This window comes from Platichthys flesus, chromosome 13 (genome assembly GCF_949316205.1).
Source record: "Platichthys flesus chromosome 13, fPlaFle2.1, whole genome shotgun sequence".
Lineage (NCBI taxonomy): Eukaryota > Metazoa > Chordata > Actinopteri > Pleuronectiformes > Pleuronectidae > Platichthys > Platichthys flesus.
In genome coordinates, this window is record NC_084957.1 from 8,018,552 (window position 1) to 8,031,033 (window position 12,482).

Sequence of the window (12,482 nt, forward strand, 5' to 3'; positions counted from 1 at the left end):
TTAACGTTTATTAAATGTAAAACAGAACAAACACTTAATTTGGAGTCAGTGTCAGACATGAAAGTAGATTCAATAATTCAGCTTGATGACATTACATTTTTCAGATTTTGAAACCTGTGTTTGCATCGTCATTCATATTGATTGGCTGCTCGATTATCGTTCGTTTGGTTGCATGTGTCAATTGGTTAAAAGTTGGTTCCTGGCGCTGACATTTATAATTGTCCAGCTGCCACCTCACAAAAAGATCAGGCAATCTGCTACATAACAAATGCACTAGGACAAATTTAACACACCAGACTGTTTTGTGCACAGACACCACAACTGTGTCCAGAGTGGAATACACAAGGATGATTAAAAGGAATAAAATGTAAACTTTGATAATTCAGAAAAATGTATTACATGTCAAAAAGCTTAGCACACATTTTAATAGCTGAAAGTCTTGTCACCTGTATAAAGCTTAAATGGGGGCTCAAGTTGAAAGTTTGTGGAACTAGCTGGATTTCAAAGCGGTGAAGTTTTGGGACGAGTTTGGCTCATTAATTTCAATAGGACAGGCAGTTTTGTATCTGGGGTTGGAGCCATTCTTTTATTCTTTTATGTTTTGTTGGCAGGTGAGTGAGGTCGAACTCCGCTTGCTTTCTTTGTTCTAGGTTTGTTTGTACTAATGTGCCTTGTAGCGCAGTCTGTAATGTAAACTTCATAAAGGTGCATGTGTGTGAGTGCGTGCATGTGTGCGTGCACATCCTTGTATCCAGGCAGTGGATGTCAGACCCTTGTGTTTTATAGCTTAAGCTCAAACACGGCCTCAGCGTCTCTGTGTGCTCATTAGTCTGAATAGCCTCTGTCAACAATCAAAGCATAATCTGGTTTTAATGAAGAAGTGCATCTCGGCCACAGGATCAAATATTCATGCCAATGAAAGTTTTAATGCCATATTTTCTTTCATGCTCTTTCCATTGTTCACTTCGACAATCGCTGCTGATAACAGGGTGAGAATTGCTGATCTGGAGGTTCTCGCATTTTGCGTTATGCAGATGTTGCAGGTTTTCTCTCCAAAACCCTCATATTTACATACAGCAGATTTAGAGATGTTCCAATACCAATAACAGCTCTATGCCTTACACTACTAGCAAAAAATGTGTCTTGCATCGGCGAGCACAATATGATAGTGATATAGTATTATAACACGTCATTGAGCTGTATTAGTTTCGCCCACATTCCAGAGATCCCTTATTTTTTTGCTTCTCTAAAAGGGGCTGTTTTTAAAAGCATGGAAGAAGTGATTTCCAGAGCGAGCTACGATACGAGTCAGTAGGCAATATTTCCAGCTAGAAAGTCCCACGAGTAAATCGGGGATGTGTACTGAATGCATGGCTTCAGTTTCCAGGGATGGCACAAGTTTTGGCCAATTGCAACACCAGCAAATGCAATCATCACTTCCACACAGGGCTGGTAACATACAGCAATTTGTTTGAAATGCTCGGACGTCTAAATCGGTATTGGGAAGGGGAGAAATGGTATCAGAACTCTGCAGTTTTTTAGTCCTGTAGCACCTGACATAATTCCCCCCTAATTCCTTACACAGCAGTGTTGCTCCCCTGGCAGAGACACTTCTCCTCCAAGTCCTGTACAAGTGCATGTGATCATTAGGACAAGGAAAGCAGCGAAAGTAAGGAAGGAAATTGCGGAAGCATGTTCTTTCTGCGGGAATGAGCATAAATGGTTAATCAGGGCAATTGAGAGCTCCCTTTCCCGTTGTTAGTGGTGGGGGGGGGGGGGATCTCCGGAGCCCTTGTGGCACGTGGTGCACGAGTTCATCTCATCATGACAGGTATGTTTTTCCAGCCTGGACATTTTAAAAGGGCTTGTTCTGTCTCCTGGCTTCTTTGTGATAGAACAGGACAGACAGGACTGGCGAGCGAGTGGGGGGGGGGCAGGCATTGTGTGGAGTGGAGCAGGAGATAAATGCGAGCTCATGTTGTCATGAGGACAGGGTTTGGTTTGTCACTGCCGGACAAACAGGAGAGATCTGACATAGCTGGTTTCATATTTATTCATCATTGTTTATACTGCTGAAGCAATGAGAGGATGAGTTGACGTGTCCCTTAACTGGAAATGAATCCCATTCTGATGAGCAACAGCAAACCAGTGATGAGACAAAAACCTAAAACTGATTTATTTTTCTCTGCAGACACTTTTGAGTGTTAAAGTCAAATAACCTTTAAAATGGTGTCAAGCAGCATGTCCAATACCAGGTGTCCAATTTAGTTGTTTTTGTAATCTAGAACTAACCATGTTTGGAAGAGCAGATTGTTGAGCTTTCAGCGATCGATCAAAATGTTGACTGACGTTATCAATCAAGTGATAGGTCATTTTCTCAACTGACTTCTATGAACCAGTGGAGTTACCCTCTGCATTGGCTTCACTTTTTTTTACTCCTAGTATACATTTTGTTTACAGTCTCTGACCTCAATAGTATCAATATCATTATAATATTTTAAATAAGTCACTGCAGCCTGAACTCAAAGGAATAACATGTATTTGTACGGTTGTCTTTCCCCTTTATAAGATTAACTGTGTCTCTGACATCTTTTAACATCTTGCTTTTGCTGCAAAATAGATTTGTAAACATTTCCAGAAGATTGTGAAAAGCTATGAAGCTATTCATCCTTTTTATATTGTGAGCTGATCCACTTTTGTTTGAATGTTGTCTCAGTTTGACCTTTCATTCTGCTGGAATGAGAACTGAATCATTTGAAAACTTTTCTGTATTGAAAAGAAAGTATTTTTCGAGTTGTTCGCAAAGAAATTCCTTCTATTCATTGGACAACAGCCTCTCCACCTCAGGAGCCTCGGTTCCCCCGCTTCACCGTATGCTGTGGTACAAGGGGCAGGAGTCTGCATTTCTTTCTCGTCTGGAACATCCTGTCCTCTGAATACACTCCACCTATTGTTTTTTCTGCTGCAGCTACTGAATTTAACAAACAGGGTTGTTAGGTATTTCTGTAAAATACGGTAAATCATGGCAAATCAATGTCTGTTGAATAGTCAATGATGCGAGTCGAGGAAAGTTATAACTGGAAAACATTTAATAAAACTCATTGTATTTACCTTGCATTTGTATCGTGTGTGTAATTGCCGGTGTCTTTGTCCGTCCCTCTCCAGCGACTCACCCTGCTGCACGTGAACAGCAACCAGTGTTTGGACATGCCATCTGAAGAGGACAAGATGGTCCCCACCCTGAGAGACTGCAACGGCCGCCGCTCTCAGCAGTGGCTGCTACGAAACATGACCCTCAACGTCTGATCCCTCACCTCTCCGACCCCATTCTACTCTCCTCCTAACCCGGCCCGGCTCCACACCCTCACCAGGTGGCTCGCACACATCATGTGCATCTTCCTGTTGCAGCAGCAGCAGCAGCAGCTTCCATCTTCCATTATGGACGCGTCTCCTCTTACAGCTCGCCACAGGTTGGAGAGAAGCTGCACCTGACATTTACGAGACATGATGAGCTTTGGGGATCTCATCAAGTCCGAGCAGGGAGATCGATGTGTGAGGTCTGTGCATGGAGAACACTGATATCATTCCTGCTGTGACCCTGCAGCCACACTGGGCTCCTCGGACTGCTCATTAGCTGCTGGACAAACGATTCAACAGGAGAGCGTCTGAGCGACGGTGCTCACTGTGTGCAGTGTGACATGCAGTGCAGCGACTGTAGCTACAATCATAGGACACGATGGTTGTGATCGCTGCTACATCAGTGTCTGGGTTACACTGAAAACACTGGATTGTTCTCATCACTGTTGTAAGGGAACGAAAGATAAAAATGATACTGAAGCTAATGTGTATTTTTTTTTCATTTATCATATTTCTTGAAACTTTGAATCTTGAATGGTTGACTGACCTTTTGGGTTAGTGTTGCTAGGAGAATCCCTTTCATGGTGTGTTGGTGACTACAGGACGACACGAGAAATCTACTGTTGTTACTGTAGCATGAGCTAGCAGCCGTTAGCAATTTAAGATTCATCATTGAATAAACGGGAGGACCCATCGTTGTCCCTCAAGATGCTTATTGTTCATGTTACTGAGACACAATGTGTCATTTGTGGAATTGATTCGATGTCAAAACAACAATGCAGCTCAGACTTCAGTTCATAATAATGTTTGACTCAAATTTCCTGTAACTAATGTCCCCTCGTAACAGTAACAACAATACTGTGACAGCAGAAAATAAATTATTCTTTTTGGTAATGAATGGTTTTACCAAATAAAAAGTCTCTATTGATAACCCTAGTGATAAACTGTATCTTAAGATTTTCTTAAAATTTACAAAAGAAAAAAAAACATTCAGCATTTTGTAAGGACCCTTCAGTTCTTTGTTTGAAGAATTGTTACCACAGACGTATCCCTGTGTTTCTGTCCTGCACTTTCCTGTCTGCCAGCCGCCGATTTATTGGTCAGGCTCTACTTGTTAAAGTGTTTTTTCTTTTGCTGGAATAAAAATAATAATGATTTCAAACCTATCATCTATAGCAAATGACTAGAAGACAAGAGTACGGCTATAACATCCTCCCCCACCCTAGACACCTGAGTAATTGCATAATGGTCCATAGAAGAGAAATGGGATTTACAGTATGGTGCAGATGAAAATGTCAGGCAGCTTTCTGGATTGATGGAAAACATATTGGATTAAGTTTACTTATAAATAAATGGCTGCAGGAAAGGATGACTCAAGTAATCATCACTCGGCTCCGTCTGTGATTGATTTAGGAACGGCTGTAAGAGTCGTCTCTAAATGATAACACGTGTACTGACCTAGGATTAGATGCAGTGTGTTATAAGGACATTCACAAAAAAAACCCTCCTTTTATCGTTTCTACAAGATGTCCACCTCTTGTCCTCATACATTGCCCAGCGCATTTTAAACATCTCAAGATATCAGGTTGTCTTGGAGCTGAATCATTTCGTGTGCCTTTAGAAATTAGTTTTTCATTTGGTTTATTGGTTTTTAGATGGTTTAATAATTTAGCTGTGGAAAAAGAAGACTGTTGAGTCTGTTTTCATTTGAGATGAAGTACTACACCATATTGATGTCATATCTCATGAATTTATCACTTCCGTATAAATACTTGATCAAGCGTCTCTTTACCCATTAATAGTTAAGCAGGTCAGTATTCAGTATATATATATATATATATTCACCCATCGCCCAAGCAAATGTGACTGGTACACAGCATCACTGTCTGAGATCAACACATTTAGTTGTTCATAATGACGTGTTGCTATCACCATTGTTGTTGTTGTACATACAGAACCAATTATTTTTCTAAGATGCTGTAAAACTTGAACCCTCCTCAGAGGAAAAAAGGCATTGAATGGTGAAGAGATCAGGAGGTTTTGCAATGTTTTATTTGGAATTGAGGTAATAAAAACCAGTGCTTACCATGGGTTTTGAAATTGCGGTGTGTTTTGGAAATCATCATTGGTCCCTTGAAACCAATCCTCACACTACCTGGAGGACCTGAGGCGAGCGTACGTGAGGGAGCAACTAATGCTGAAATACTATCAATGCTGCTTGAATACTGAATCCTCGCCAAGTGGCTGCTTGGCATTCAGACTCAAATTCAATCATCTCTTTTGCATTGCGCGCAAACATTTATTGTTTTTCATTATCTCAAAGTGCATGGTGTTCAAAAATAAAAAAAGGAATGTAATGTTTCAATGTACTGTTCGCAAAATGATAGTGTTACCTGTTTGTACATTTTGCCTTTTTTGTAGAAAACAATAAATAAAACTTCGACCGAATATAGAATTTGCATTAATTTCAGTGGGAAGCAACTGAGGGAAATGAGAACACACAAGCGCATCAGTTGTTTAATAACCCTTTGTCTTGAAGCTGTTAGGACCCCCCCGAGCATCTCCTTATACCAGGCTCCATTCGGAGTGTGGGCTCTTACAGGTGCCATTTCTAGTCTTTCCTTTCCGTGGGGACCATTTGGAGACAACACGTGAACATCCACACACGCTGCCTTCCTCTTCTGTCCAGCATGTGAAGAAAGCTTCTTCCATTGTCACCTGATGAAGGTTCTTCTGAGACGGCTCATTATTCTCTGCACATTTTACGCTCGAGCTCGCCGCTGACTCTGGCTTTGTGACTATCTAAGGAGAAGAAAGAAGGGAAGCAGGGTTAATGGAGGGTAATGGAGACGGAGATTGGGGAATACTCAGCATTGCAACTATCTTACGGCTGAAACTACTGACTACCGATCTTTTTTTTTATTTATTTTTATTCTTTCTACAATAAAAAACAAGCTTAAATATCATTATTTCACATAATTACATGGATTGTATTTGATTTGCATTGATATGGGATGGAAGGTATTCAGCTTTAACCATTACTTAAACCATTCATTAGAAATCGATATTGTTGATTAGTTGATCGACTGCTTTAAGTCACTATCTTTCCAAGTGTGGGAATAGAAGATCGATTCCACTCCCATGGCCGTATTGTTAAAAAGAAGCTGTAACCACCGATGAGCTAGCTTAGAATAGCATCGAGTCTGGAAGCGTCCCTTTGTATTAGAGATCAATACCACTCTCATGATCTTATTGTGAAAAAGACGCTCCGATCACCAACGACACCTCTAAAGCGAACTTTACATTTGATTTGTTTATTCTGTACCAAAACCAAAATGTGAAAAAGGACGTTTAGTGGTTAAATGGGTGATTATGTGCTGAGTGATTTCTGGACTGTTTGCCAGAGATGTTGCTGCTCCCAGCCAAAACATAGTGTCTCTCATAACCTCCACAGACAGGTCTTTATTCATATTCAATTCTAGTGACCTGCACAGATGCCGGTGTGGCTGGTTCGATTCCTATGGACACGGCCACGCTTGTTGTTTATCCCTGTCTTCAGTCTGGGACATATACTACATGAGAGTGGCAGCAACCTCCTCAATGATTCTTGGCAAGAAAGTGAATGAGCAAAATTTACTAATAAGGTAAAATGCTCAAGAATAGTAATAAATAATCTGGACTTTTATAACACTAGAAGAAGAAACAACTGTTACTGCAATATTAATAAATGCAGGGAAGGCACTTTGCCTCCAACAGGACACAGACTGTTCTCTTTTTAACAACACTAATGCTCCAGCTGCAAATGTATATTTAAATGTCCTCCTCTCAAGCTCTTTAGTAAACGTTAGTTGACCTCTCCGAGGCCACCACTGCACGCTGGTACTAATGGGTGTCTTTGTGGAGCCGACAGCACATCAGCGCCTCGCCACGTTCTCAGCAGGGGCCCTGCGGGGACGTGCTGCTGTTTCAGACAGCCTCACACCTGTAGGAAGCCAAACCCGGGCTGGTTAACTGGGCCTGTGAGGATAAGATAGTGGGTGTGTGGCCTGACCAGAGGAGTCCATTAAGGGGTGAGATGCTGTGAAATAATGGCCCTAATGGAGGCTTTATCTGTGGCTATCCGTGGCTCTCTAAGGTGGAACAAGATCAGAACTTCTCACCAGGGACGCTGCACAGCTCTCCACTACATAAAGCCTGAGCTCATTAAATCTCAGGGAATACAAATCTCGACCCATGTTGAGAAACTCTGGTTCATATTACACCATAGTTTCTATATTTTCTTCGGTTAACCCCTGATGTTCTCGACACTATTTGTTTTTAGTGTTTCTGTAGTTCAGCCTCGAACGTTACAGGTGAATCAGTGATGCACTAGAATCACTGCATATAAAAGCTTTGCACTCGGTTAATTAGGAAAACCAAGCTAAAGCCAATGTGATGCTCCTGAAGTGAAGAAGTGATCATGGAACTGTTCATTTTGGAGTGTGGAATTAGTGGAGATGCTGAACTGCATTATACATTGTGGACTAGTGGAAGTGTAGTGTGTGCGTTTGCATGCCTTTATTTATATACATATGTGTGTGCATGCAAATATCTATGTAAAGTATTTACCAATGCCCTAAGCCGCCTCTCATGTGGTGGTGCATCTCTACATCCTCAAGGGCACTGCAGCAGGAGTGGAACCCGTTGTCTCCTGGTAATGTAATTGTCTCTCTAACCTGTTTCCATTAGACCTTCATGACGAGACGATCCCAACACTTCCGTGGCTCGACTTCAAATAAGACGCTTTACCTTCCTGTGTCCTGTTTCTCCAAGTGTCTCCCATGTGTTTGATTGTGTACCGGTTTGCCTGTCTCTCCCCCTGCTCAAAATATGTGGTTCTATCAGCTAAGTGAATCCAATAATAGGCATGATGGGGGAGAGGAGGAGGGGGAGGAGGGGGGGGGGGGGGGGGGGGAATCAACCCTCTGGATGTGCCTTTCCTTCTCGCTGGAGACCAGAGAAGAAATCCTGCACTTAATTGTTGAGGGGACCTGAAGTTCCCGAGCGCCCTCACTGAAAAGCAGCTTTAATTAGACTTGGTCTGAGGCCATTAACTCAGTGGGGCTCAGATCTGATGCCACAGGAGACACACACCCCACCACAAGCCCAGGGAATAATGTACAGCACTATCTCTTTTAATGTGTAGCCAGCCTGGGGATTTTTAAGTGAGATATTTCTGATGTATGCTCACAATCTCTTGAGTAATTTTTATTGATTTGCAGGGAGGAAGTGGCTCGTGCCAGCTTCTCCTATGTGATAATCTCCTTCTGGAGACGAAAGCAGTGATTAGGAGGTGGGGCCCCGCTGCTTTCAGCAGTAATTGTGTAGTAATCAATCATCAATCTCCAGGAGCTGTTCCACAAAACACTTCTGTTTGGATGCTATTTTCAGCCACAGCCTCAACTAATAAGGTCTTATTTCAATTGGGGAAACATACCCTCAGAGACTGAACCAGCTCCATATTTCTATTTGCTTTTAAATTGCACCTATGAAGGATTGTATAAACAACAATGACAACGTGGCTGGATGAGTTATCGCTCTCATTACCAGATGTTATTTCTCCTCCACAGAGGATTCGGTTTGTGTTTAAATGCTGTCGCTTCTCTCAGTCAAGCGCAAACATCTGTAATGTTCCCAAATCACCACATGATGCTGGCGACTTCCTATGTTCCTCGAAAGCTCCATGCTTTGACCCAGTTGCTGCAACCCCCCCCCCCCCCACCCCCACCCCCCGTGGAATGACTGGTTTAGAGATGCAGCTTTGCTCATTCACCACATGGTTTCACATTGCATGCCAAGAACGGAGGACGACCCTGTCAGCGCTGGAGCATCCACCACGCACCGTTCACATCCTCCCGATCGTGTGAGGGCCCTGTCTCTGCAGGGTGGAAAATACTAATGCATGTCTTTTGTTTGAAATACAAAAAATCAATATCGGAGCAGAAGAATATGATTACAGGGTGATTTTATTTGTGTGAGGACGGGACAAAAGTGTAGGAGTGGGTGGTGGTGGGGGGGGTGAGGGGGGGGGGGGGGGTCGAGAGGAATAGATCCATCAAAACAGGGCTCTCTCCCTGATCTGTCTTTGATGGTAGAGATTATAAGGGAAGATGGAAAATTAGAGGAGATTGTCTGAAGTGATTGGTTGAATCTTCTTGGAAAATGACCTCAAGTGCTATCCAGGCTGCGTCAGAGGGGACGAATGCATCTTGTGTCCTACATTGGTCTGATTAGATTTATAAATCAATCGCATCTCTGCCCGACCATCAGACTTTGCGCCGGGCTACTGTTATGAGACGGCTTACAGAAAAAGATAATCAAAGTTTACTGATCATTGACAAACAGAATTTTGACGGGGGGGGGGGGGGCCTGTCGCAAGAAAGGCCAACCACATTACACCGGGCCACGACGGTGACGACAGAGTTTTATTGAGTAAAAAAGCTGTGGCAAAGTGCAGCCTTTCCAAATCCACCCATTATTAGCCGAGAGCCACAATCTGCATTTATTCTAATTAAGTGCACAGTGTTTCACATCAGCTGCCTCCTGGCGTGTGACAAGAACAAGCCCGGACCTCAACCTCCTCCTTGTATTTACCTGTCACTGATGAAGCCTGTGTGTCGAGCAGAATTAAAGAAGTGTTGCCAGGGAATGTTGGAAAGCTGGTTCAAATGAAGGCTTCTATAGACTCCCGATTGGCCGCTCATAAGTGGCACTTTAATCCCGCCACATGCTTCATCGTATAAATATTCTCTGTGATTACATGTGATCTTGAAATGTGTCCGTGTGGAAATAGGAGCTTGTGAATGTTAAATATTTATTCTGTTAATAAATATTGGATGTAAAAGCATATTTTATTGAATGATCTTCTTACCATGACTGAGGGGATTTGGGTTTGTATTGAACTTTAGACCATGACAAACTAAACCAAACCACATTATACCAAACCATACGTTATTATACCTGTAATATCAAACTAACCATACCATAAAACAAAACCCTATAAAGCCAACCTGTACCAAACCATATTAATCCAAACTTTTGTCTTCTTCACTTTTCTCACTTTCTCCCCCTCCTTTTCGAATCTGCATTTTGCCTTGGCAGTTGTCAGTGGAGATTCCTGTAAAAGACAGAGACGAGTTATTATTCAAATCAAAACAGAGCTGAGGAAACATACCTGAAGCTCAGTGTTTTGGACGTTCAGGAGCTCCATGTTCTCCTCCATGTTGCTGGCTTTGTTGAGGGAGTCCTCCTGCTTGACCATACCCTTCTTCTCCGTGTCCTCTTTTTTCTCAGAGCAGACAATGTCCTCCAGAGCATAGACATTTGTCCTCAACTCCTTCTGTCTGTGGAGAACCATTGTCTGGACGATCAACGCTCTCCAGCTTCCTCACTTTGTTTAGAGAGTCCTCGTGCTTGGCCGCCCACTTCACCTTTCTGAGGAGATTCTCCAGCCTCCTTCTCTGCTTGCTCAGCTTTGACTCTGTCCTCCAGAGTAGTGACTTTTGTTCTTCCACTCATTCTCGTTGGGGTGGACCTCTCTCTGGATGGCTTTGAGCTTGGTCATGAGCTCCAGGATTTTATGTCCAAGTGCCTCTTTTTCATTAATGTCCTGGTCTATCACTGTGTCCTTTTCAAGATGATGTGCCTCATCTTCTTGTCGAGGGAAAACTCCATCGCTTTGACCTTATCGCACTTTCCGTCCAGGTTCTTTTTCCCCATATTGGTCTCAAACCGCTTGTTTCTAGGAAAAACTTTTCTTTGTCCCTCAACACCAGGTTCAACTCCTAGACCTCTTCCTCCAACTCTGTCTGTATGCCTCTTCCAGAGACATAGGTCTGCCCCTAACTGGACAAGTCAATCTGTTCCTGCATGGCCTGTGTCTCCTTCTTCCATGCATACCATACAATATAAAATCAAACCCAAACCATACCAAACCATACGATAATTAATTATACTAAACATTCCATACTTTGATAAACCATACAAAACCATGTCATACAATATCATATAAAAGCAACCCATACCGAACCAAACCATACCATACTCAACTATACTAAACCATACCATGCTTTGACAAACAAAACGGAACCATATCAATCCAAATCATACCATACCAATGCAGTCTTAATGGAGATTAGCTTGGTTTCAACTTTTACTAAAGCAGAAAACCAAAACCTCTTGTTGTGATGATGTTATTTTGCTTTGACTGAATATAAATGAAGGTCATTGGAACAGAAAACTATCCTTTGATATGAAACCAGGTTTTCTGGGGCTCTAAAGCTCAAGGAATCTGGACAGTAGAATAAGTTAATTGCTTCTTTTTTTTCTGAATGCACACACTGAGCAGACACTTTGACAAGAGTTGTGGGAAAAAACTTTAGTTTCAATGAGTATACCGGTGAAATACAGCAATTAAAATTCTCTGGCTCACAGTGCCAGCTGGCCGGCTGTTGGCCATTCCAAACTAATAGCCATATTTTTACTCTGCAAATATGTGAATGGCCTTTTCCTCCTAATGAGGGCCAGAATGCATGGCGGATGACCCATGTCCCAATGCACTCATTATAAAAGCACAGTCCTGCAGAGCCTGGGGCTAATGTTCACCTGGCAATTATGAGGGCCCGGTGACTGATAGGGGGGGAAATCTTTTTCCCGGTGTGTCCTCCTCGAGAAGACTGAATCACCGAGCCTACCAGACAACACTTGGAGGCATATCAGCGTTTCACTGTGCTGCCACGCAGTCGTTCATTTGGAAACATTTATGTCAGGCCTTTGTGCTGTTTTTAGAAGCCACCGTTTGTAAGGGGGGGCGGGGGGGGGGGGGCAGACTAGGCTTCTGACTGGACATGGAATATGATGCGGTAAACCACAGGGGGCTGCAGGATAACAGGAGAGGAGGATTTAGACTGGAACTGACTCCACAGCATATTGATCCCTGTTGGCTCAGAAAAATAAAAAAAACTATTAAAACAATAAGAACAAAAAGCTAGATTTTTACAATATATTGACAGATATAAAAGATCAAAGACTCATCTTGACATTTTAGCAGTTTGTAACAAAGATTTATGTTTCATATTCACATTAAG

At 42.5% G+C, this 12,482-nt stretch overlaps 1 protein-coding gene across 3 annotated transcripts in view; it reads left to right on the forward strand.

The window, feature by feature from the left end:
• galnt13 (UDP-N-acetyl-alpha-D-galactosamine:polypeptide N-acetylgalactosaminyltransferase 13) overlaps positions 1-5,796 on the forward strand; it is a 37,808-nt gene extending 32,012 nt beyond the window's left edge. The window contains exon 12 of one of the 3 annotated variants that reach the window (XM_062403390.1): positions 3,166-5,796. In XM_062403390.1, coding sequence (XP_062259374.1) covers positions 3,166-3,306 — 141 coding nt within the window. In that variant the 3' untranslated portion in view covers positions 3,307-5,796. The remainder of the gene's footprint in view (positions 1-3,165) is intronic. The other 2 variants (XM_062403388.1, XM_062403389.1) reach the window with 2 other exon arrangements.
• The last annotated feature ends 6,686 nt before the right edge of the window (positions 5,797-12,482 follow it).